The sequence below is a fragment of the Benincasa hispida genome, chromosome 1 (genome assembly GCF_009727055.1).
Source record: "Benincasa hispida cultivar B227 chromosome 1, ASM972705v1, whole genome shotgun sequence".
In the NCBI taxonomy this organism is placed as follows: Eukaryota; Viridiplantae; Streptophyta; class Magnoliopsida; order Cucurbitales; family Cucurbitaceae; genus Benincasa; species Benincasa hispida.
The window spans coordinates 64,582,279-64,608,715 of record NC_052349.1 but is presented as its reverse complement, the minus strand read 5'-3'; the positions used below and the strand labels follow the sequence as shown (position 1 = coordinate 64,608,715).

At 35.0% G+C, this 26,437-nt stretch overlaps 1 protein-coding gene across 1 annotated transcript in view; it reads left to right on the top strand.

The window, feature by feature from the left end:
• Positions 1 to 580: 580 nt before the first annotated feature.
• The window catches only part of LOC120085169 (uncharacterized protein At3g06530), a 37,569-nt gene continuing 11,712 nt past the window's right edge, over positions 581 to 26,437 (top strand). The window contains exons 1-24 of the mRNA XM_039041056.1: positions 581 to 740; positions 1,019 to 1,232; positions 1,349 to 1,444; positions 1,529 to 1,646; positions 1,784 to 1,957; positions 3,527 to 3,697; positions 4,550 to 4,605; positions 4,743 to 4,832; positions 4,909 to 5,057; positions 5,992 to 6,074; positions 6,164 to 6,292; positions 6,483 to 6,557; positions 9,459 to 9,627; positions 11,488 to 11,627; positions 11,757 to 11,846; positions 13,939 to 14,119; positions 14,319 to 14,416; positions 14,527 to 14,679; positions 14,769 to 14,925; positions 17,779 to 17,912; positions 19,190 to 19,271; positions 19,350 to 19,512; positions 25,974 to 26,049; positions 26,215 to 26,388. Of these exons, the coding sequence (XP_038896984.1) occupies positions 581 to 740; positions 1,019 to 1,232; positions 1,349 to 1,444; positions 1,529 to 1,646; positions 1,784 to 1,957; positions 3,527 to 3,697; positions 4,550 to 4,605; positions 4,743 to 4,832; positions 4,909 to 5,057; positions 5,992 to 6,074; positions 6,164 to 6,292; positions 6,483 to 6,557; positions 9,459 to 9,627; positions 11,488 to 11,627; positions 11,757 to 11,846; positions 13,939 to 14,119; positions 14,319 to 14,416; positions 14,527 to 14,679; positions 14,769 to 14,925; positions 17,779 to 17,912; positions 19,190 to 19,271; positions 19,350 to 19,512; positions 25,974 to 26,049; positions 26,215 to 26,388 (3,132 nt within the window). The remainder of the gene's footprint in view (positions 741 to 1,018; positions 1,233 to 1,348; positions 1,445 to 1,528; positions 1,647 to 1,783; positions 1,958 to 3,526; positions 3,698 to 4,549; positions 4,606 to 4,742; positions 4,833 to 4,908; positions 5,058 to 5,991; positions 6,075 to 6,163; positions 6,293 to 6,482; positions 6,558 to 9,458; positions 9,628 to 11,487; positions 11,628 to 11,756; positions 11,847 to 13,938; positions 14,120 to 14,318; positions 14,417 to 14,526; positions 14,680 to 14,768; positions 14,926 to 17,778; positions 17,913 to 19,189; positions 19,272 to 19,349; positions 19,513 to 25,973; positions 26,050 to 26,214; positions 26,389 to 26,437) is intronic.

Genomic DNA, 26,437 nt, shown 5'->3' with positions numbered 1-26,437 from the left:
TAGATTTTGTAGATACATATACACGGGTTGAAATTTCATGAATTTTGGAGAAAGTGGAGATTTTTGGAGGAATTTTATATTTTCTATAATTTTCTTTATTTATTCAAATTTTAGTTATTTTATTTTATATATTATTTTAATATTATATTTTTTCGATATTCATGCTCCTATTGTGTCTCATTTTTCTCCTCAAATTTACGACAATATGTTATTTTTAAATTACGATTGTGGGATGTGAGATGGAGGTTAAAAAAAAATAAAATTAAATAACACATAAATATAATAAGAAAGAAAATGAAAGAAAACAGAGCTTAAGGGGGAAAAAAAAAGCGACTTTGGTTGAGAGTGACGGTCACATAATTGAATAGAATCGTATTTGTTCTCAGCGTGAAATTGCATAAACCCTAGTGCACAAATTGACCAACTGGCTTGCCTGGGTTTAAGCTTTAAAACCGCCAAAATTCAACCACCGCCGCACCGGCGGGCCTCCGGAAACGGAAAGCTCTCTTCACGACAGCGGATTTGAAACGCTCCTAGACTTTGGAGTTCCTCAGGGCGATCTTTTTCACTTCATTCACCAATGGCTTCATCCATCGCCTCGCAGTTGCAAGCTATCAAATCCTTTGTCCAGGCCGACTCGGAGCCGCTTAAGAGGCCTTTTACTCGACCTTCGATTCTGTTTGACCCCAAAGAAGCTGCCGACATTGATGTGGACACTATATTCAGCATTGCCTTACAAGGTCAGTCCGGAACGGGCTTCCATAACAAGCTTCTCCCATATTACACTCAGATGAATGTGAATTTGTTTGCTCAGATATCTCTCATTGTCTTTGGTTATCCAATTTACTTACTTGAACCTTTTCCCAAGGCTTGAGCTTTTCGAGTGATTTGCTTTCGTAACCACTAGGATTTTATCTTGTAGTGGAGGGTGTCGATATCTCATTCACTTATTTTTGTTTATTGGGCAGTCTCCGATGTCAATGATCTTAGTTAATTTGTTTGATTCTTTGATCTTCAGGGCTGGAGGTTCTTATAAGCTTGGATGAACGTTTCAGAAATTATAAGAATAATTTATTTAGTTATAAGAGTAGAGAGCAGGATAGAGAGTTGATGAGTGAAGAGGAGAATAAACGGATTAATGCGACAATTAGTTCGTTCCTGAGGCTGATTTCAGGGCACTTTCAACAACCTTCGTCGCTTAAGACTTTAGAGTACTTGATTCGCAGATACAAGTATGTACCTTTTCAATTAATCTCTCAAGGGACAAACTTAGTATACCATTTTGACACCTTACCTTTTCCTATCAGTCAATGTCTTCTTACTCTTTACGAGGGAATCACTTTTTCAGGATTCACGTGCATAATGTTGAAGACTTGGTTCTTTGCTCCTTGCCATTCCATGACACTCATGCATTTGTTCGAATTGTGCAGCTGCTTGTTTTGGGGTTTGAATTTCTCTTCTAGTTTGTTTAGCTAGCTACTGTCCACTTCATCAAGTTTTTGATGTTTATCCTATCTGTGTGTTGTAGGAATACTAAATGGAAATTTCTGGAAGGTGTGAAATTGTCGGGTGCCCCACCACCAAGGAAGGTTATAGTGCAACAATGTGTCCGTGATCGTGGCGTTTTGGAAGTTATATGCAATTATGTGAGTTATTATTTGTTTCCCTAAATCCATCTAATATTCTTAGCATTTATTCTACGAGATTTTTTTCCTTCTTGTTCTCTCTTTTTAACTTCACGTTGCAATGTCAGTAATAAATAACTATGCTATTTCTATTCTAGGCTATTCCATCAAAGAACCTCCATGTATCGAGGCCGGTTGTGAATTTCTGCACCGCAGTTGTTATAGAAGTTTTGGGTACTCTTACAAGCATTCAGCCAAATGTGTTAAACATTGTTCTTTTGTTTGTTAAAACTGGACTTCAGCCTGGCACCAAGGGAATTTCAGATCAGAAGGTGAATTAGGAAGCCATACTGTTTTCTATAAGTTATTTATTTACTTTTTCATTTCACTTAAAGGTACGAGAAGTGGAGAACCAGCCTCTAGGAACCACACTTAATGTATTAAAAATTACTCCCCAATATCCTGATTGCCCATGAAAATTGTACCTCTAATAATTAGTTACAAAATATTTATAATTACAAAATTCATTGCTAAGATTAACCCAGTAGAAGCCTAAAATCTTGCTAAGCTATGTCTCTTCCCAATGTTCAATTTTCTCTTAAAGAGAACTGATGTCGGTCTTGCTATTGGGTTTCCAGGTATCTTTACAGAGAATACTTAGAAATTTGAATTAGTAACCCGTTTTTCAATCAAGTTTGAAGGAGTGACAACAAATTAGGGGTTATGAACAATGTTTTAAAAGGCTAAAGACGACCTTGAGGTATTCTTATCGAAGATGCAAGGTGTAAGCCTTGAGGTGATATGCTTCAAATGTAACTAAAAACATTCAACGAATCCTAAATTAGTATGACCAAATATTGCTAAACATAATAGTCATATAAGAGTTTTTTTTTTTTTTTTTTTTTTTAGAAAAAGAAAATCACCCATGTCGATTGCCACTGAAAACTAGTAATATTGTACATTTAATCATTACATGAGGCATAGAGACTTTAAGCCTTGGAGCGTTTTCACAAGGATGTAAGTCTCTTGTGCTTCAATGGAAGGCGTAAGTCTCAATGCTAAAAATTACAGCCTTGCATCGAGGCAAGCCTCAAGTGTGAGTAGTACATGATTATTGTTTTAAAAAGTCCTCCCAGGATCTGAGTAATACATGATTAATGTTTTAAAGTGTGAGTAGTACATGATTAAGGTTTTGTACAGTTTTAGTTAAAATCAAAGTGTGAGTAGTACATGATTAATGTTTTAAAAAGTCCTCCCAGGATCTAGCTCAGGATTGGCGTAAAGGTGAGCTCACAAATAAGACGCACGCCTTCTGGGCCTTGGGGCTTTTTCAACTCTTTTCTAAAAATGATAGTAATTAGGGTTTTTCCTTCTTTATTAACTAATCATTAACTAAAAAGAAAAGTTTACTAAGCCTAAATGTATTTGATTGCACATCAACTCTTTTATTTTTTTGCACAAAATATAGTCTGCTTCACAAAAAAAAAAACCTGCACTATTTTATTTATAGTCTGCTTCACAAAAAAACCTGCACTTTTTTTTGCACCTTGTGCTTAAGCTCCAGAAGACTATTGTATTTGATTGCACATTGAGATTTAAAAAGCATTGTACATGATGACAATACAAATCTTTTGACCAATATTTATGCGAAAAAGCGAGTAGTATCTCAATTAAAAAAAATCTCTTGTAACTCTTTTGGTTTGGGAACTTAATTATTTATTCTTTGATCCCATGGACTACATTCGAACCCTTTATTTATCATATCGAGTTTTGTTGGCATTTTGTATGATTTTTATAGCGTTCATGGTTGATTGATTGCACTTTTGTCATGTTCTTCCATGTTTTCATTATTAAATTGTTTGTATTTGTATAACTATATTTACCTGTTTGTTCAAATACAGGCTGGTGCTTTGATGATTGTTGGTTTGTTAGCCAACAAAGTCATATTGATACCTAAGCTTGTTAAGAGTTTGATACGATCTGTCTCTGAGATTGCCAAAGAGGATGCGGGGGAGTCAAATGACATGCAATCAGTTCGACTCTCTCTTATGGCTTTAATCACCCTTGTTCAGGTATTATTCTGGTGAAAACCCGATTGAAATTGTCTTATGATTTGCATCGTTCATTCTATGCCGTATTCTATATGGAAGAGACAGCTTTAAGGTTTTTCCTTATCATATCAGGTAAGGCCCAACCTGTATCAGATGTGAGAAAAATTGAATGCATTAGAAAAATGTATATGTGGTGTTTTAATAATTATTTTCTTTATCTTCTTGGTGCTCCCTATCCAAGAAATTTTCTGATTATTCTGTTCAAGATATTTGTCTTAATTGGAATGCTTTCATTCATTCTGTGTAATTATGTCTTCAAGACATATAGTTTTCTATTGTATTCGTTATATTTGTTTTGGGGTGTTATGAGGATGCTATGGATGTGTCAACCTAGTTGAGATAGCCAGGTGCATCTGCTGATTCCTAGTTCTTGATATTTCGTAGTTTCTTGTAATTCGAGCATGAGTCTCTTTTCATTTCATCAATGAAAAGTGTTATTTCCTTTTCAAAAGTGTATATACATACATACATACTGTTTTACAATTTTCAACAGTTGAAGCCTTTTTTTCCCTCTTGTGACCTCCCTATTGCTAGCACTTCCGATTTAATAATCCATTGAGGGTTTTATGCACATTGATTCAACTCGTTTTTGTCCAAAGTTGGTGCCAAACCATCCTATCGTTTGAGAATCATGAGAACTGATGCTAATTTTTCTCTCTCTCCAAGGAATCGCTGAGAGAGCCCAATGAACCAACAAAAAACTAACCCGGACCAGTTGTATCGACTAGAATTGACCAAACACGACTAAGTCTTAATTTGCATATATTTTGACTTCGGTTTGTTCTGATTTTATTCTTTACATATAATTTTCAGTTACAATCAGTTGACATATTTCCAAGAAAGGTATTGGATATCTTGATGGAGATCAGGTAATGTTTACTGCTTACTGAATTTCAATTCCCATTGCTTCTAGTTTCAATTCGTACTTGATCTTTGAATTTTGTTTGTCTCATCAATTTTTACGTGTATTTTACATTGACTTTTTTCTCTTTATTTTATTGTGAAGGGATTTAGCTGGTATTCTGTTGGATCTATCCCGAGAGTTCAACATCGATAAATTCCTTGCCATCTTTTTGGATTCCTTAGTTGAATATAGGTTGGATTGAGATTTTTCATTCGTTAGCATCTGCATATTATGGTTGATTTAACATCTAATTATTTGATGTCTGCAGTTTCTCTAGTGACTTGTGCCAACATGGTTTGATCTCACTGATTGAGACTGTTCCATTGAGGCATTTAATGCATAATATGGTGATCAAGGTTTTAGCGAGCTGCTCTAAAATTTCAGAGAAGAGTGACAATCCCATCTCTTCTAATCCAGGTATATGTTCAAACTAATTATTTGTTGCTCTTCTACTACTTTTTTCTATTTTTTAGTATGCAAGTTCTTGTTATTTGTTGCTTATTTGACCCTACATTGGTTTCTTAATTACGTATCTTTTGGGATAGAGAACAGTTAACAAATTACTTTGGGTTATGGTTGGTTACAGAATCTAGAGAGGAAACAGAAAAAGGAAAAAATAAAAAGAAAATCAAATTTCATTACGAAGAATGAAATGCTACATAGAAAAAAAGCAAGCAAATCCATTTACCCTGGCAAAAAAGAAGCGACCAACAAAGTGCAAGATCAAACTCCAACTATTGGGAATAGAATATTAAAAATGAAATAACAGGATCTACAACCGTGCCCTTGAGTTCTAAAAATGAAATAACAAGAAGAAAGCAAAACGTGAAAAACCACTTTAATATTCTTTCCATTTTATTTAATATTTTCAATAGTTTCAATAGTTGGAGTTTGTTCAATCTTGTAATTTGCTGGTAGCTTCTTTTGCTTGGGTAAATGGTTTTGCCTTTCCTTTTTCTTCTTTGTAATGTTCCATTCTTCATTGTGAAGGTTAGTTTTTCATTTAAAAGGAATTTACCTAATTGATATGGTGGGTTAAGATATTTTTTATGAGGCACCTGCTATCCTGCTTTTGCTAGTTATGATGTTTTCTTTGGTCAATCAAATAATGATTTATTTGTTGTCATAATAAATTTCTGCATAATCATCCTCTGTTAGCTACTAAAGAAAAAATGGAGTAAATAGTTAAGTTTCAGTAGTAGTTCCTACCAAACTCTTTCTTCAGCTAGGTTAACCAGAATCTTGCTTGCTGTTGTCCACTGCAAAACCTCGTTTGGTTAGTAATATTTAATCTTATATTTTGTAATTTGCTTCAACTTGTGCTGCCGCTGAGATTTGAATATCTTTTTAGGTACTTGGGCAAAGAAGCTTTTAATTGTTGTCAATAAAGTTTATCCTTCAGAACTTCGTTCTGCTGTTCAGAAGTTCTTTGAGGTATCTTCTGGAGCATTTATTTTCCATTTTGTAACCATATATTTTCTTTTTTTGTTTAATATGTCTTATTGTTTTGATCTGTTTATCAGGACGCCAAATTACAACATAAGATAGGGCGTTCCCTATATGAGGTTGTGTGTAATACTTTAGATGGGGGTTGTGATATGTCATTGCCTATTTCAGATTCGAAACTTTTGTTTTCTTTGCACCATCCTAAGGTATAATATTATAGCACTCTGTTTCCGTCTTGAAATTGCTTTCATTACAACTTTATGTGCACGTGCTTTGTTGTTCTTTGCAGTTTAAAGGTAACGCGTGCAATATCTGAAAAAAACCACATGAATACTCTACCAAGTACCACCTTATGTAACATATATTTTGTGTTTTGGTGCTGTCTTTGTATCATAGGCCGAGGTTCGTCGTGCTACTCTTTCGAGTTTGAGCAAGGCTGGAAATTTGAAATCTAAAACTGATCATTTAGAGGTAACAAGTTTCTTTTGTTTGTAATTGTGAGCTATAATTCCTCCCTATTAGTAATGGGTGAAAAGTGTGTTGCATGTATAGAATGGTATTGGTATACTTAGTGATTCTTATTGTTATTTGTTATATAATCACTGTTGTTTTCAGGATCTTTTTGATGTTGTGGTCTACAGCATCTACATGTTTGTTGCCGTCATAGTTTTAGTTCGTTCATTTTCAAGAATCAAGATTTTGTCCTGTTTTTTGTTTTTTATATTTTCCCCTTTGTGTATAGAAGCATTCAATAATACCGACAAATTCTTCTAACATTTAGTGGCTTTGGACTTGGTTTTCATTTTTCATTTTTTTTTCATTTTTTTTATAGGAAACAGAGATCATTTATTTATTTATTTTGAAAATTTGTATCTAACAAGGAACAGAGAATAATTTGCCAAGAGAACTACAAAATAATGGAAGATGATGTTTCCCTGCAAGGCCAAAGGGTTATATTTTGCGCTAGACTTGGTAAATTATTAGGGGAATTTGAAAAAGCTTGATTACTTGAAAATAAAACCAATTCTTTTCATCACTATAATATACATTGAGAGAAGTGTTTCTTATTAAAAAATAAAGAAAGCAACTAGAATTGAACTGTATGGTCTGTGTTTGTTGTGTTAATTGGAGATTTAGCAAGGATTATGGCTAGGTATGTAACATTCACAAAAAAACCTATCGTTTTCTTGTTGTCCCGAAATACCACTTGGTTTCTTCCCATTCATTTAGGTCAAAAGCAGGCCCACACTAAATGCATCCGTAAGAGTTTCTTTTTCCTTTTGAACTCAAATTGTTTCTGATCAAAATTAGAACATTTTGAGATTCAACAAGTTAGAACTTAAGTTCTTTACTTCTCCTGTAACTCCTTTGGCTTGGGCTATTGCCTTTCTTTTGTAAATTCCATACATCAATGAAACTTTTTTCTTATAAAAAAAAAGAAAACTGAAAAGTGAAAAAAAAGAAAGTGAAGCTTTTTGCCAGACAAGTTTTGCATTGAAGTGTCAACGTTCAAGATCGTCTCTCGAGATATTTTTCTCTCGTGTTGTACGTCTTGCGGTGCAATGCAGGCAATAGTCCTTGGCCATCTTTCATGGGATTGCCGGTTTGCTTTCTTCCTCTAGAGTCGACTTTTTAGGATTTTTGAGTTTGTTTTTACCTGCCGCAGAGGCGATTGTACTAATGATGGTGGTGAGCACCTAAACCACTCCTCAAAATAAAGGCAGAGTTTTTTGGGAGGTCTATTTTATTTTATTTTATTGCTGTTTTATGGTGTATTTGGCTTGAGGGTAGCAATATCATCTTTAGAGGGACTGGTAGATCTTCAGTGAGCTTTAGCCTTCAGTAGTTCGTCAGATTTAATTCTTTTGTTTGGACATCCGTTTATTGGGTTATTTGTAATGTGTTGGACTCCTTTTTGTGGGCTTGTTTTTTTAATTCCTTTTGTACATTTTTTTTTAACTCAATGAATGCTTTGTTTCCTATAAAAAAAAAAGGTTTATATATATGCGTGTGTGTTTATTTTTGTTTTTGTTTTTGCTTTTTGTTTTTATTATTTTTTTAAAGTTTAGTTAAATTTTTCATGCCTTTTCCCCCTTGACATTAGATTAGGGAAACAAAGGAGTTAGAGATTTTGGAGGTTGCCAGGTTTAATGCATCTTTATGGGTGTCTGATACTTAGATTTTAAGCTGGAGTCCGTTTTTGTAGATCAGAGATTGTTTTTGTAGGTAGGTCTGGACTCTTTGTGTACGCCAAACCTTTTTTTTTCCTTCTCTCACGTTTGTTCTTTTCTTTTGCTCAAGTAAAGCTTGATTTCTTTTGATCATTTTATGGACTTGGTGCTTTCTACTACTTTCTTTTGGTGTAAAGCTAAGATTTTTTTTTTTTTTGTTCACTATAGCCCATCTTTCTTGATTTCTTATGTCAATGAAATTTGTTGCTTCTATATAAAAAAAAAAAATCTTTCTTGATTTCAAATTGGAAATGTCTGTTGTAATTCACCTTTAGATGCTTGGATTTTTCTCCTCTATCAATGAAATTGTTTCTTATTAAAAAAAAAAAAATGAAAAAAAAAGAAAAAAAAAGAAAAAAAAAAAAGAAAGCCCGATTTCTTATTCTTTCCAAAAGAATCTGTTTCTTTGCAAAAAAATCTCATCAAACAAGGAGCCAAAGTTGACTTGTGAAAAGGATAGGCACAGGTGCACTTCACCCTAGGAGAAAGGACGTGGAACAATGATTAGTTAGTTATGGGGGAGTGCATGTGTGTGACTCGTGAGCCCCATTCTGTAATCTACCTAACAACTAGTGGTCTGTTAAAGGGGAGAGTAAATTTTGCCCAGATAGTGCAATTTGTTAGTAGTGTCTTTGACCTATAATTTATTCTATAGGAAAGAGAAGTACTAGGCAAGCTCCTGTTTTTTGTTCGAGAGGCCATCTGGTCCTAGTAAATTATCAATTGTTATAGCGGAAGGATGAGGTTTGGACGGTTTAAAGGGCTTTTAGGCAGGTTTATCCCCGAATGTAATTTATAGGATAAAAGCTTCTAGATAATGGTTAGTGATCCATATTGTATATGTTTTGGTAGAAAGATGTGCTGTTGCTCATCATCGTTTGTATTTTACTTCAATGTTTCCAATTGAATGTAATTAGGCTTAGATAGTCGGTTGATAACTTGACCTGTTAATGTTAATGTCTATTACTTGCTTTCATTTCTTCACTTCAAAATTAAGATTTGCTAGATGCAGAAAGTTTCTGCTATCAAATAGTAAATGGTAGCTGATCTAAGAGCATTCAATATCTTCAATTTTTTCACTTCAAAATTATCTTGTATTAAAATCGCCAATTTCTCTTTTATCTTCTTATTCTTTGCTCAGAGTTTAGTGACTGTTCAAGATGCCATATTGAAACTACTTTGGGATGATGACCTTACTGTTGTTCAGAAAGCTATCAGTCTTGATGGAATCTCTGACATTTTGAGTTCTTCCGATCTTCTCAAAGCGTTTAAGGATGTGTTTTTTAGATGCATTTGCATTTTGGAATCTGGTATGATTGTTACTTTTTCTGAGAAGTTACTACCATTTCTCTCTGCATCATTGCGATGGAGAATTTCACATTTCTGTTTCTTCAGTCTATTATTAATTATGTTCTTAGATTTTAGATTAGATTACGAGTTCAGTTCTAATCTTTTAGAGTTGTATATAACATATTCAAGAACTTTAAAAATTGTCAAATATTTCCTCAACCTTATATATTGCACCTAATTTGTCATCTAACAGGTTTATGATTTTTTAATGATGAGTCTTATAGATTCCTAAAATTTGAAGAGTGTCGATCTTTGAACTTTCAATTTTTTGTTTTATAGATCATTGATTTTATATGTATATTTATGTCTGTGTGCGTGTGTGTGTGTATATATATATTTTTCCTTTTTCAACAAGAAACTTCTTATTGTTATAATTAAAAGGAATATAAATGTTCAAGGGACACAAACTCCTATAGGGAGTGAAAATAAAGAACAAAGAAAAACAAGAAATTAGAGATGATGGCAAGGAAATAGAGATCAACCATGAAAATATTTAAAGAACACTAGACTGTTCCAAAATCCTCGTTGTCTGAGAACCAAATTAACACAATGAGAGCTTGCAAACCAAGGTTGAAACCAAGCAGGGAGACTCCACAAACCACAAATTAAAGACATCAGTCCTGGCTGACTTCTCGTAAAACCAATATCATCTCATTGGTTTGTAAATTTTGCACTGATGACAGTTCTGGAACCCCAACAGAAGATGACCAATTTATCACGAATGCACATGCCGGCTAATGCCATGTTGTATATGACATCCCAAAACATACTAGTTCCCTTATTTATGTGATACTTTTTTAAAGTTCTAATGACCTACAAGACATTTTCTAATATTTGTAAAATTAATAGTTTAGAGACCAGATGGACATTTTCTTTAAGTTTAGGAACTTATTAGACACAATATTGAAAGTTTTGGTCATTTTTAACACAAATTTATTAAACATAACTTCAGGATCAAACTGTTAGGAACCAAGGTAGTATGGGATGCCTTTGTCCCACATTGGTTAGAATGGGATGACCAATGTGGTACTTAAGTGGCTTGGCTCTCCCATCCTAATAGCTAGCTTTTGGGGTGTGGTTCTCCAAAGTGCTTAAGTACCTAACAATGGTATCAGAGTCGGTTGTCGACGTTCCGGAGTGGAACCGGCGGAGGGTTCTAACCGGGTGTGGCCGAGTGAGGTACCGCTGGAGTAGCCGTCGGGACGTCGGCTTTCCGGGGATGGGGTATTGTAGGAACCAAGGTAGTATGGGATGTCTTTGTCCCACCTTGGTTAGAATGTGATGACCAATGTGATACTTAAGTGGCTTGGCTCTCCCACCCTAATAACTAACTTTTGGGGTGTGGTTCTCTAAGATGCTCAAGTACCTAACACAAACTTTGTAATTTAGCTTGGTTTTATGTTGTACCTTCTTCTTGGAGATCTTAAGTGAAGAATAAATAAAAAAAGAAAGAAAAATGGGGTTGGGCTTGACAACATTTCAGATTCTATGCTTTGTTTCTCAAGGTTCTGATGATGCATTAACAGCCTTCCATTTTATGCTCTAGCTTATAGGTTTTGTATGGTGTTAATATGTGTCATTTCTTGTTCTCCCTCACCTAGTAATCTACGGATGGATGCATGCTTAAGGTATGGTAATTTAATTCAGAATAAGTGTTGAGTAACTTGTCATGAGTTTGTAATAATTTATTTCAAAGGTCAGTAGGTTTTCTCTTTCAGCAACGATGGGTGAGTTTTATAAACCTTGTGACTCTGAATTTGCATTTGAATTTAAATTAAGTTGATTTTCTTATCATTTGGAATCATCTTGTGGCCTTGCAGATTCGTCAGCTAATAGTAATCTTGCTGCTGACATAGCTTTTGAGTGCTTAAAAAGTTTGAAAGAATATTTCTACGATCATGTTGACTATCTCCAGATGTGTTTTTCTCTTACATTTCCTTTACTTCTGGTTGCACCCAAGGTTTGTAATGTTTCTGCCAAGATATTGCTTATTTGAACTACTTTTAGCACATGGTGGGACTGATTTAGGTAACTGGTCAAGTAAACTACTTGGGCTCTTATACTTTTGTGTTTTCTGTGTTAACCACAGACTCAGAGATTGAATTTGAAGGCTTTGGAATTGGCCAAGGATATCAAATGGCCTTTTTACCAGAATCTTGCTGGTGTCGACACAGATGTGGTTAGTAGTGCTTTAGATTGAGCTTTGTTTTTATTTTACAGATTTTACAGATTTTAGAAGAGAATATTCTGGGTTGTTCTTCTGAACTAAGTGTTGCTTGTGGAAATCTTATTCCTGCGTGGTAGGAATTAGATTCTGGAGATTTATTCCATATGTAACCTGGAGTTCCATTATATTGAGTTTATATTTCCTAAAATGTCCGGGCATAGTGAAACTATGGCCTTTCCTTTTTTGCACGTTTGTGTATTCTTTTAGCCCTTTTTTCATCAAAGAAAAAAAAAGAAACTATGGCCTTTCCATCATGAGTTATTAATTTTTTTTCTTCTTCATCTTCTATTCTGAATGAGAAACCATGGTATTTTTCTTAGGTCAAATTGAAATGATTCAAATTTTATGGCACGGTAGGCTTAGAAACCAAATTTATGGTATCATTAATGGCTACTTGGCTTGAAGGCACATGGGTTTTATTTTGTATAGTTGGAGGCTCTTCTTATAATTGAGCTCTTGTTTTGTGGGATGGTTTTTTGTATGTCCGTGTATTCTTTCATTTTAATCTCAATGGAAGTTATTATTACTAAAAAAAAGGCTTGAAGGCATAAATAGCCAAAAGACATAGTGGAGATGATTAGAAGAAATGAAAAGATAGAGAAGATTCAGTAGCATTTTGATCAAGCTCAGGAATGCTTAAATCAGGAACAGATCATTCCTACATTTCTTTTGGTGTTGAAAAATGTCATGTTCAGTATTGACTTTATAATATTAAAATTTTGGAAAAAATACACTTTTGGTCTTTGAGGGATGGTTTAGGTTTCATTTGAGTCCTTGAGTTCCCAAACTCAACAATTTTACCTTTGAGGTTTACTTTTGGTATCACTCTTGGTCCCTCCGTCAAGTTTGTTGTTGGTTCATAACTGAAAAATATATTTTAACATTTTCTTAATTTTGTAATTATTAAACTCATAAAAACAATTTAATAATCTTATTTCAAACTTTTATCCCTCTCTTCTTATTCTTCTTTCTCCCTCCATCTCATGGATGCCACCATCACCAACCGCCAACCGATTCTCCTTCTTCTTCTTCTTTTCTTTCCCTTCCTTTCCTCTTCTTTTCTTTTCTGCCTCCTCCTCTCTTGCTTGTCATTTCACATTAAAGCAAAATGGAAGAGAAGCTCCTCCTCCCCCAATCTCATAGTAGCTTTTATGGCAACAATTTGTGGGAGCATGTTGCTGGACTATTTGGCTTGGACGAAATAGAACAACATTCCAAGTAAAGGAGCTTAACTATCCTAGATTTTAAATTTCGTTGTGACATGGTGCAAATGCTCTCCCGATTTTCATAACTATTTTTTTTTCCCTCCTCTCTAATTGGAGATGTCTTATGAGGGTCTTTCCTTTGCAATTTCATACTATCAATTAAATTGTTTATTATAGTTATAAAAAGGTTGTATCCTTTTTGAGGGAGTAACAAAAAACCTTACTTGTCTTTTGTTGTCGTGTGATTTTGTTCGATCGTATGAATGTGTTTACCTCTGGCATCCAGGTGGGTTAATGTATAGTTTGCCTTCCATGTTCGAGGATTGTTGCTTCATCCACCCTTTCGCATAAAAGGGGTAGTTTTTTTTTTAGCGTGTGAGGCATTTGTGCATTGTCATGCAGTCTTTGGGGTGGGAGGAACAATATATATAATGTTTAGAGGAGTGGATTGTTCTAGGGAGCAAGTTTTCCTTGTAAGGATCCGTGGGTTATCCATTAGGTATCATCATGCTTGATTGGAGCACTTTTCTTTAGTTTGACTCCTTTTGATTTTATTATTATTATTATTATTATTATTTATATTCTTCCTATGCTCCTTGTATTCCTTCATTTTTTCTCAATGAAAGCTTGGTTTTAAAATAATAAAGTGATGATTCCAGTATAATTTTTATTTTTGTACTTCTAAATTAAATGTTTTTAGCTTGAAACCATTCGTTCCATCAATGTTGATACCAACATTTTCATCCTTGTCCTAGTCATTAATCCACTGTACCAATCTTAAGTCAATCGCACATTTTGGTTTTACGTGCATGTATTTGTGATTTTTTTTTTAAACACAGGCTTTGCAGCGTGGCAACATTAGCTCAATAAATATGGAAGTTGTCAATAATTTGGCAAAGTCATTCTTGTTACACCCAGAGGAGTATGCACCTTGGCTGATTGAGAGTTGCAAAGCTTATGATTCTTCCAGAATACTTTTCCTCCTTATTGTGCTGCAATCGACTGTCATGCAAAAAGATAGTGGGATCTCTTTCTTTCTTCTTTTCTTAGATACAATATTTCCTTTTCTTTTCTTTAAGTACAGCTGCAGGTTTTACTTATGTCTATCTTTCTAGAGTTCCTGTTTTCATTTCTTCAGTTTGTATTGCATATGGTTTTGGATCAGTATAATGTTCTTTTTTCTAAATTTTGATTTTTTTAAAAATTTTTCCCACTGTAGGTAGCACCCAATTTATGGGCTTCTTTGAAGTTCTTTGCCCAGTTTTGAAGATTGAATGGGATGTATATGAATCTACTTATGGTGCTTCTATTGACAAGGTATTGCAATTTTTTTTGACTAATTGATTTAGAACTAACCTTTCCACTTTGAAATACAAAAAGTTGTTTCATTTGTTGGCTTATTTTATGCTTTGCTATGGCGTTGGCAGTTCAAAACAGAAATGTTAGGTTGGGACTGCAAAAGGTTCCTGGATCAGTTAGTCAAAGAGGACCACAATGAATTGAATGCCATTGCTCTAATTTGCATATTTTGGAGATTGTTAGAAGCATATGTTTTTTCAGTGAATGCAGATATGACGATGGTTAGTGGATCGGCAGTGAGTTGGTAGCTTCCTTTAATTTGATTTAGATGAGCATTTACAGCTGATATCGAGACTATTTCTCGCTGCAGGATAAGAAGGAAAAATGGATTTCCATGTTCAGTGATTTGTTTGTGTTCTTTGCAAACTCTCGATTTAAGCATGTCTTCAAGGAACATCTCCATTACCTTGTCAGAAGCTTCAAGATATCTCCTGTTCATTTACTGTCTAGGTTTTTTACTGATGAAGGTGCTCTTATTATTTTATTTGAACTTTTTTTTTTCTTGTATTGAATGGTTGTCCTTGAAAATATTTTTTTTACATCCCATGCCTCTGAAAAGAAATTGAAATTTCTACGTGTCAGGATGTTGATATATATATATATATTCTTTAAGAAGGAACTTTTTGTTGAAAAAATGAAAAAAGGACTAATGATCAAAATTATAAACTCCACAAGGGAGTCGGATGAAAAAAAAAAGAGAGAGAGCATAATATGACTAATATTACAAAGTTGAGGTCCAACACAAAACAAAACAAAAGATTTCAGGTATCTTTTTTTATCAGGAGAAACTGAGGAGTTGGGCGAGTGCTATTGGTTGTGAAGTGGGATCCTCCTCTTCTTCTTACCTTGGTGTCCCCCTTGGGGAAATACGAGGACCATTTCTTTTTGGGATTCTCTGCTTGAAAAGATTAGGAAGGGGTTAGCTTCGTGGAAGAAAGAGCTTCTTTTCCAAAGCTGGTAGGCTTACTCTAGCCAAATCGGTGTTGAGTGGTATTTCTATTTATTATCTCTCCCCTTTTTCGTGCCCCTAGTTCGGTGTGTAAGAATATGAAAAAGCTCATGAGGGATAGGGATGGGGTGGACAAAGGGAGATGTTCTAATGGGATTAGGGTACGTTTTGGATTCTTTGGAGAGATATTTTGAGCTCCCTGTTTTCTCCCTTCACGTTCTTTGTGTCGTTGGGGATGGTAACGATACGTACTTTTGGGAACATCAGTGGGTGGGGAATAGACCCTTCTGCTTTGCATTCCCTTGTTTATATTATCTCTCTTCCTACAAAAATATCTTGTTTCTGATTTCTTGGTTTGGTTCTCCTTTGGTTTTTGTTGTCTTTTGTCCAATAGGGAAATGATGGAGGTTGTCTCTTTGTTGGTCTTGCTTGATGAGTTCAATTTTAGGTTGGGAAGAAAGAATGTTTGTGTTTGGAGTCCTAATCCTCTCTAGGTTTTTTCTTGTAAATCATTTTTCGGTTGTTGTTGAATCCCTCTCCCGCTAGAGAGTCGGTTTTTTTTCCGGTTGGAGGATTAAGATCCCTAAGAAGGTTAAGTTCTTTACCTGGTAAGTTTTGCTTGGTCGTGTGAACATTACCGATAGGCTTTTGAGGAAGTCTTCACTTATGGGGTCTTTTTGTTGTATTCTCTGTCGGGAGGTGGAGGAAGACCTGGATCACATTCTTTGGAGGTGTCAGTTTGCAAGATCCGCATGGAACTATTTCTTCTAAGAGTTTGGCTTCGAGTTAGCTCGCCAAAGAGATGTTTGAGAGTCGATCGGGGAGTTCCTTCTTCATCCGTCCTTCAAGGAGAAAGACCAATTTTTATGCTTAGTTGGAGTGTTTGCTATTTTGTGGGAGTCTGGGACATTGGGGGGAGAGGAATAACGGAGTTTTTAGAGGCATGGAGAGAGGCCATAGTGATGTGTGGTCTTTAGTGAGGTTTCATGTTTCTCTTTGGGCTTCGGTTTCAAATTTTTTTTGTAATTATTCTCTAGATCGCATCTTACTTAGTGGAACACTTTTTTTAAAGGGGCTTTGCGGGCTTTTTTTTGTGGCCTTTTATTCTTTCAGTCTCTCCATGCAGTTGTTTCAATTAAAAAAAAAAAAAAAACAGAAGATACAAGATAACCAAATTAGGACTAGAGGGCCAGAGGCAATTAATCAATAGTGGGCTTGACAACTACATCTCAGCATGTTTGATTGTTTATCAATGTCCCTTTTTTTGGGAAGAGACACCTTAAAAACTTTGAAATTAATGCTTCACTCATGCATATTTATACATCCTTGAACGAAGAAAATTTAATTAATAAACAAGGAGAATGAAGGCTTCTTCCTATTTCTATTTATCATAAATTTTTTGTATCATGAGTTTAGGTTGGGTGATAATTTAGCTTGTTATATGGCGGATGTTTTACTTTTGCTTGTAGTTTCACGAGTTGGTAATTGTATTTGTAAAGTTGTGAATAATAATAAGTATGCATATGGAAATTCTTGCCAGTTTGAGAGAAAATTATAGGTATGGCATAAAATTGTAAGTAGGAAGCTCCTGTTGTTGTGAGTAGTTTGTGAAGCTTTTGTTGCATAAAAGAAAAGTTATTGAACAACCAAGGTGGGTTAGTGGAGGTGTTTTCTGTAGTTGCTGCAAAACTACATGGTCTGATGCCCTTGTGCTGGACGAACAAATGATTTTCAGAAGGGGTGGAGAAATAGAAAAGTACCTTTCTTCTATCTCTAGATTACTGGGTTTCTAGTTGTGCCCTTAGAAAGATGATTACTCCTTTCAATCAATTCCAATTGCTGGATTTTATTGTAACTTCCCTGCTATCCTTAGAGAATCTCTCATCGTTACTTTCTGACAGGGGTGTAACATTTCAAGTTAATAGATTTTTTTTTTTTTCCATATAAAAAGGGTCAGTGCACACTGCACACTGCTGATAAAGCAGCTTACCATGTGCCAACAACCTGCCCAAAAAAGGGTTGTTGCATGTCAGTTGACATCCGCGGATGCCTTCTTTTTCTTCTTCTCCGTTCCCTTTATATATATATATATATATTATAGAATCAACTTCTTTCTTTGAGAAAGAAAAGAAAGAATACAAGGGCAAACAATCCGAAGGATACCATTTTAATTTTGTGGGGGCAAGGATACATGTATATTAATGACTAGAAGCAAACTTCTCATCGATATGATAAAAAAATTGGCAAGTTGATATATTACCATTCTTTTTTCTGGCTTCAAATAGTTTTAATGGTTGAATTACCTGAATTCGTTTGATGTCTGCAAATTTCCATCTGCATTTGATGATGATCTCACTGCTTAAACTTCCAGGTGTCCCTGCTTCGGTTCAAGTTGAGAGTCTACACTGTTTTTCTTATCTTTGTTCTCAGTCAGAAGAAGGTTTGCACGTTCAACTTGTTGCTGAATTTCCTTCAATACTAGTCCCACTGGCCAGTGATGACAAGGTAATTAATCCATTATTTTCTTTTCGCCGTATACCTTTATTTTTGGTAAGAAACAAAAGTTTCCATTAACAAGAAGGCAAATAGAATATGCACGTCTGAGCGGAAGAATGGTTACAGAGAACACTTCCGATCAGCATAAATCAGAAATATCGCAGAATGACATAAATATATGGCCATATAAAAGAGAAACTGGTGTAGCCTGAGAGGTAAAGAGGAAAAATCTCTTCAAGAATCTTTATTATGAAAGAAAATGTATGATTATATAAAAGAGAAATTGGTGTAGCCTGAGAGGATAGAAGGAAAATTCTCTTCAAGAATGTTGAAAAGTTAAAGAATACATGAGAGAGATTCTATATAAAGGCAAACTAAGAACTAAAATACAGAAAGGAAACTAAAAAGGATTAATTAGGGAATTACCCAAGGTTAACTATTATTCCTACTCCTACCGCATCAAGTATGTTCCTCCCAGAAAATTGCTTGAATGAGAACACATTTGAGTTTCATTCTTAGTAGGCAAAAAACATTGAACATTAAATTTCTGCCTAAAAGGAGAAGCAACAAATGGGCTATGATAATTACGATCGATAACTTTACAAAATGCAAGTCAAGTAAGTTTTAAAAAAAAAAAAAAAAAAAACTACGAACCAGGGCAACCAAAAAGGCTTTACCACCAATAAGATGTCTCACAAAATTGACAGCAGAAGATGACATCACGAACTGAATATAGATTTGAAATCCACGTTGTAGATCTGGAAACAATTCAACCTGGGTTGAGGAGTAGATTTGAGTATAGGCTATGTCGAATTTTGTAGAAAAATTGAGTGGGATTAGAATTGGGCCAGGACATGCAGTTCTTGGGGGCAAAAAACTCAAATTTCACTGGAAGGATGTTATGGGTCCAGTTGTGCAGGTCCTAGGTGGGTCGTGTCTGCTTCTTCATTGCACAAGCCTACACTTAGGGTTCTAAAAGGTGTCGGCATGGCACAAATTTTAGGTTAAACTCCTTGTCTTCATTGCATTTTATCAACTTTTAGAAGTGTACAACTTCCTGCTTCTTTGTAGTGGACATAGTCACAAGAATTTATTTTGTAATTACAACCTTTCTACCCTTTTTAACAACTCTGGAAGCATTCTATTAATGGGAGTTTAACTATTTTCTCTCATTTTGTTTTAATACAAGTCTCTTCTCATCTAAAAAAATAATACACTATGCCAAGTGCAACTTTTGTTTCATAACTTGTTTTTAAATCGTTGATGCCATCTGTGATCTACTCCAGGATACCAGGATTGTGGCCATGAACTGCATTGAGGGGCTGTTTTCATTACTGGATCATGCCAACTTTTCTTCCAAGAAAAATGGTTATTCTCTATATGAGATAAATTTACAAGCTTGTACTTTTAACTTGAATTTACTTAATTTGGTCATTTAACTGGCAGGAAACAATGCTACGTGGAATCACTTTCTAGATAAACTTCTGGGTCTCATTATTGAGCAAAAACGGCTCATATTGTCTGACAGAAAATTTCTCCCTTCCCTTCTAGCATCTTTGCTTGGTTCATCCTCACACAGCTTTTTAGTTCCTCAGAGTATTGAACAAAGGTGTGTATCTAAAACTTCACCTTTATTCGGACAAACTTTTCCTTTCAATAATATCTTTTTCTTTGAGAGTGACACATACACACATAAAGAAACTCTTTCATGTCAAGAAACTGCACTTTCATTTAGAGAAATGAAGAATATACAAAAGCATACAAAAAGCACCAGCCCCGACACAAAATGGGAGTCCAACCCAGCTACAAAAGAGGACTAATCCTAAATAACAAAACCAAGTTCATAATTTTTTTTTGAAAGAAAACAATAAACACTTTTCATTGATATAATGAAAAGAGACTAATGCTCAAAATTACTAGAAACCAAAATGGGAAACTAAAAAATTAAATAATAATGAAATATTAAGACAGAACAACACAATCTAATTCGACGATTCATTTCCAACCAAAGATTCCAAATCAACGTTCATGACTAATTATAATGATCATCATGGGTGCTGCTCATGGTTAATTGTAATGATTGCCAATTGAAATGGATGGTCGATCTTCAATCTTCTTGCTGTTGAAAACAAAATCTGCAATGTCATTATTGATAATGGTAGTAGCAAAAACATGGTGTCTAAGAAACTTGTTTAACACCTCAAACTGAAAGGGGACAACCATCAAGGCCTTAAACTGGGATGGATTAAAAAGGATGGGGAAATTTCAATCAATGAAATTTGTACCGTGTCATTATCCATTGGATGCTATTATAAAGATCAAATCATATGTGATGTCCTAGTTATGGACGCCTGCCATATTTAGCTTGGCTGACCATGGCAATATTATATTCGTACCTACCATCCATACGGGCAGTGCCAATACTTGTGAATTTGAATGGATGGGAAAGAAGGTGGTCCTTCTACCTATTGTCTCTAGTTGAGTTTAAACAAGATCACTGCCAAGGACCTAATAAGCATGACACTCCTCAAATGGTCAAGTGTCAGTGTCAGACACGTATCTAACCCTGACATGCCAGCTGGCGTGCCAATTATTTTATCATTAAATTTGTAATGTCCGACACGGTAGGACACGCCCCCGACATGACCAGACATGGTGGGGGACACCTTAGGACACGACAAGTTGCAATTTTAAAAGAAAATTAAAACGTTGCATTTATTATCTTGTTGAGCGACGACGAAGGGAGGGATGACATTGAGAACTTTGACAATGGTGGTGAAGGTTGAGAAGAATTGAGGAGGAAAGGGGAAAGGCAGAATTGGGGAGAAGGGATGAGGGGCTGTGCGTAGATGTCAACAAAAGAATAATGGAGGGATAGGGGAAACATCATTAGGGTTAGGGTTTTTACTCTTAAATGGGCTTTTGGGTTTTTTTACATCCCTTCCACGTTGGGTCCTTTTTAAATTGGTTTTTGGTTTTTCTCTTTTAAATTCCTTTCCTTCTTTATTACTATTATTTTTTATTTAATTTCTTCTTATTATTTATTATTTATTAAAAATCATTATTTTTAACCATTAATAAAAAAACTGAGGTATTTTAGGTTTGATCACATATATAAACACATATATACATATATATGTAATAAAAAATCTAAAAAAATAACGTGTCCTTGACGTGTCGTGTCCTACATTTTCAAAAATTGGCGTGTCGCCATGTTGTCGTATCTCGTGTCCCATGTCTGTGTCCTTGTGATGTAGTCGAAAGTGATAAAAGGAGAATTCTCTCCAAGAATCAAAACAGAGTCTTTATTATGAATCAAAAGTTATCAATACAAGAAGACAATTCTTCTATATAGAGAATTATAAAGCAAACTAATCCTAATCCTAATTAATCAAAGAAACTAATCCTAATCCTAATTAATCAAAGAAACTAATCCTAATCCTAACAAACCAAGGGAACTAATCATAATCCTAATCAATCAAGAAAACTAATTCCAATCATATCCTAATTTACTCTAATCCTACCACATCATTTTATCCCTAAAAAAAAAAAACGAAGAAACTCGTCCTGGAGTTTTAAAAAAATGAAGATTACAAAAAATAAAATAAAATAAAAATAAGCATCCTTGACTTCAAAATACGTTGAAAAATAAGAAATTCATCTTCCAAGCCGATTGGATACAAGAGTGTGGCTTGAGGAAAAAACTGACCAGTTGAACAATGTTGAAGATGAGTTGAGTTAATTCTGTAAAAAAATTTGGACTTGGTTGGTTTGTATTTGGACTTGATTGGTTTGAGGAAAAAATGAAGATACCCAAAGTTGGGCCAGTTTGTGTGGATTATGGGGCCAAAATGAAGGGAACTGGTTAGAGATTGGGTTGTGTGGGGTTTGGGCAAAAAGATTCATCACGCTGGTGAGATCAGAGGTTCCAATGTCTTCCTCTCGACTTCTTTGTCTTTGCACGCAACAAGACACGTTTCTTCGTTCTTCTCTTCCTTTGCAACGCTGATGAATTTGTATCGGAACCTTAAAATCTTTGGTTCGGGTCGTGTGAGTAATGGGTTGAAAATAATCACACGACTTTTCCCTACGAACATGTTTTCATCCTCTTCATTACATGCTATAACACAAAATGTTTGGTCGATTGATTCTTCTCCCTCCTTGACTACTGTAACTTTATTTAACAATAGGTTTGATTCACCTTTGTCTTCGATCATGTCACGTTCATCTTTATTTTCGTTTGAATCTGTTTTATTCGTCTCTTTTTCTTCTCCTTCTTCGTCACACGTTTTTCTTTTTCTTCTTCTTCGTGCAATTGGTCTTCCCTCCGAAGTTGGCTTGCTTGAATTTCACCTGTGAGCTTCAACTGTGATAGGATTAGAGTAAATTAGGATATCTTGGTTAAATCCTCAATTGATTAGGATTGAGATTAGTTTTCTTAAAAATGTTTCGACCTCCATGTTGAGATGATGCATGGGTGTTCTTTGATGTTGGTCATAATAATTTTTTTTCACACTCTAAATCGTCTTTTGAATTATCGAACTCCCAATTCTTATGTCAATTTCTTGAAAAACTGGTTTGATTGGATCATCGTGCTCTTTGTTGACAATGTCGCCTTGTGATTCTGTCCCAAACTACTTTGTAATCTTCATCGGAATTGCTACAATCAAATTTCCATTGTGGATAATGATAAGTTCTTTGAGAAAATTGGGCATGGGCGAAATCGTTGTGTTGGAAATTTTCTTCTTGATTTAGAATTCCAACATTGTTTTTGGGAGTAAATTTGATTTTCTTGCCTATACCAACTGCTGTATTTTCTCTTTGGCGGCGTCTTCTTGATCTAGTAGTCCATTCTTGCAAAATCTTTTAAAAAGACTCTGGTTTCTTCTTCTTTTTTTCTTGAATTTAAAGGGTTCCCCAAATTAAATGTGTGCTGTTTAACGACAAGCACAACTCATGAAGCTCCCTCTTGTGATCAGTGTTGCCAAGAATTTTCCAGTTTTTCTCTGACGGCAGTCAACATTGACCTAGATAGCTGCTCTGTTACCAAATTGATGTAGCCTAAAGTGATAAAAAGGAGAATTCTCTCCAAGAATCAAATCAAAGTCTTTATTATGAATTAAAAATTATCAATATGAGAAGACAATTCTTCTATTTATAGAGAATTGTAAAGCAAACTAATCCTAATCCTAATTAATCAAAGTAACCAATCCTAATCTTAAATAACCAAGGGAACTAATCATAATCCTAATCAATCAAGAAAGCTAATCCCAATCCTAATCAATTAAGGATTTAATCAAGATATCCTAGTTTGCTCTAATCCAAAGAGGCTTGGTGCCAAACCCCTGAATCTCAAAGCATATGACATGGTAGGCAGTCTGAGGGGGCGAAGAGCACACTCAGGGCTGACTTTAGGTTAGCCAAGACATGTGCCCAAAGTGTCGAGGCAAGCTTAGTTCGAGACGAATGCTTTGTTTGGCGTTAGGATTTAGACAGAAATGATTTCAAATGACAGGATTTTAAATGCAGGAAATGGTTTCAATTATTATGTGTGTTTGGAACCTAATTGATTTGAAAACATTTAAATTAAAATTTCTTGTTTGGATTCCCACGGGAAATGAAAAGAAAGTATGACATTTTACTTTTTTGCCCTTATATGTTGCAGGGAATTATATTAATTATTATAAATTACTTTTATAACAAATAACAATATTAATTGCATACAATTTGAAGAACATATTATTTAATCAAAATAAATTAACTTATTGAATAAAAAATTACAAATGTCATAATCATGGTCAAATGAAAAATCAACAAAAGAAAATAAGTAAAGGGAACGACAATTAACAAAGTAAAAAACCAAATATGAAAAAAACAAACTAGAAGCTAACATGGTGAAATAATGTAGAGAAACTGGAAGAAGAACTGAAACAAAAATGATGTAACGTAGGAAGGTTGGGAGGGTTTTTAGTTATCGTAGTATAAAAAAGATCTATGAAAAAGATCTTGAAGGGTTTTAATTATAGTAGTATAAAAAAGATCTTATGGGTTTTAGTTAATGTAATATAAAAAAGATTATGTGAGGTAAAATTGGAAAGAATTATTTTTTAGTTTAAAATCCACCTAAATTCGATGGTTTTGGGACGATTTTTTTTAGAGATCTTAATTGATCTCAAATCCTTTACTACTTTAAGCTATCCAAACACGATAGATGATTTCAAATTAGTTATGATTTGAAATCATCCCAAATCCTTGCATTTCAAACAAGGGGAAAGGGAAGTGATGTCCATCATTCTCTTAGCTACATAGCCTGTATGCATGACACGTGGAAGGTGTTTTGAGAGGCACTTAATAATAGATCATTGTCTAAGCTGAGAAGGATGATTGGAGGCTAGTTGAGACTAGCATGGAACATGAGAGTGGCTAGCGAGTTTGTAGGCAAGATTTGTGGACATTCATGATCATGGGTGGGCAACTAGATCATGGTGGTTGTTCCTAAAAACGTGAAAGTGTAGTAGTGGTGGTCGATTATGTAGGTCATGGTGAGAAAAATAAGCCCCAACATGTGGAAGGCTATTTGGTTGTGGACATGAACTAAGTAATTACCTTAAAATAAATGGGAAATTTATTAGTCATGGTGAGTGGCCCTATAATTAAGGGGAGTTCGCGGTTTGCACTCCCACTAAGGCCACTTCCCACAATTCTTTCCTACAATTACTCACTTCCACATCTATAAAAGGAGGACCTTGGGGATTGTCCAAGGCATTCATTCCTTTTGGAAGGGATCTCTTGTATTCCTTTGTGGGGAGAAATCCTTGATCCGTAGAGAGGATCATTCCTTGGGGGACATTCCTTGGGAGGAAGTGCTTTCCTTGCAAGCTCGAGGGAATCAAGTTGGGGCCATGTTGTAATCCATCAAAGTGGAGTTTTGATGGAGGGTTCCAACGCCGGTTTTGTAAAATTGGCATGTCATGAGTTTTATGGCACGTGCCACTAGGCTGTATATATTCCTTATTCATGTTGTAATGGAAAAGTTGGGAGTGAGTTTTCCAATAAGTTGACTAGTGTCCATTCTACTAATGTGCTTATTGTTTGTAGTGAATTGAGATGCACATTGGCGGCAATCCTTACTCATGCACACGGGGCACATGGATCTTGTGAGTGGCGTGGCGAGAGTCATGACTATGGTGACATCGTTAAGAGTGTTCAATTCCACAAATAACCTACATGAATGACCATTTTGGAAAAGGAGAAGGCTGGCTAAGGAGAGTATCCTTAGTCCGCTTGGGGTAAATGGGCAAAATATTATACCTTGGAATTGACCCTGTGACACTTACATATGTGAAAAAGTTTACCTTAGCTATACTTGTCCAAGACCAATCGGAAGCCCTTCTCCCACCACGGTAGACAGCAGAGTAAGTGAGTTGTTGAACAAATTTCCCTCAATAAGATTCGGGATGGTTACCGCCTTTTAGAGACATACAACATGACTTCGATCTCATTCCAACATCATCATTACCATATTTACCTCATTATAGAACGATCCCTGTAGAATACCAAGCTCTCTATGATATTACTCGAAACCTTTTGGAAAAACAGCACATACTACCCAGCTTAAGCCCTTGTGCTGTCCCGGCTCTTTTAGCTCCTACAAAGATGGGTCAAGGCGTCTTTGTATAATGTAGTAATGGATTTAGGTAATGTGATGTTTTTGGTTCTTAGAAAAGCTTTTTTGACTTGCAAAGTGAGGCTCAATATAGGAAAATATATTCTCTTATTCTTAGAGTGATTAAGAAAGGCTCAATATATACAAGAAGATTATCAATCAATGTGCTGAAATCAAGATATCAATCCAAAGCTATATGGAAAGAATAAATTCAAGATACAAGAAAATAGTCTTATTCTATAATTCATAGCTGCATAATTTAGCTTGACTTTCTACACACAGATTCATCCCTCGTGACTAGACAAATTGTTTGTTTTTTTAAGACTAGTGAATTTTTCTTCACTAAAATGTTCTCATGTTGATTTGTTGGTTGTCACTCAGCTAACTAATCGTAATATCTCCAGGTTTGATAAAGCTACAAAAGAGATGATTCTGGCTTTCATTTTGGGTTATGCTTTACAGCTTTCTGATTATGGGAAGGTTTGGCCTACTTGACCTCTTTTCTTTTCTCTCTGTTTTTTTTTTTTTTTCCTCATTATATTTGGGTCTTCATAGACATGTAGGATGTTTGTAGTTTTACCTTATGTTTTCCCCCAGTTATTTTAATGTTTGGAATTTTAAGACTTGGATGCCATTATTTTCCAGCTGAGGATTCTTTCTCTATTCAAATCAATGGGAAATGCTATTCTAAATGTTAAGGAAGTTGAAGCTCTGTTATCTCTTCTTTTGGAAAGACGCAATAGATATCATCTTGCACTAGACAGATCCATTCATAACTTGTCATCCATTGAAGTTTCCATCTTATGTCTTCTGCTTGAGGTGCGTTGACCGGTGCCCTAAATACTTATATTGGCAATGTCTGCTACTT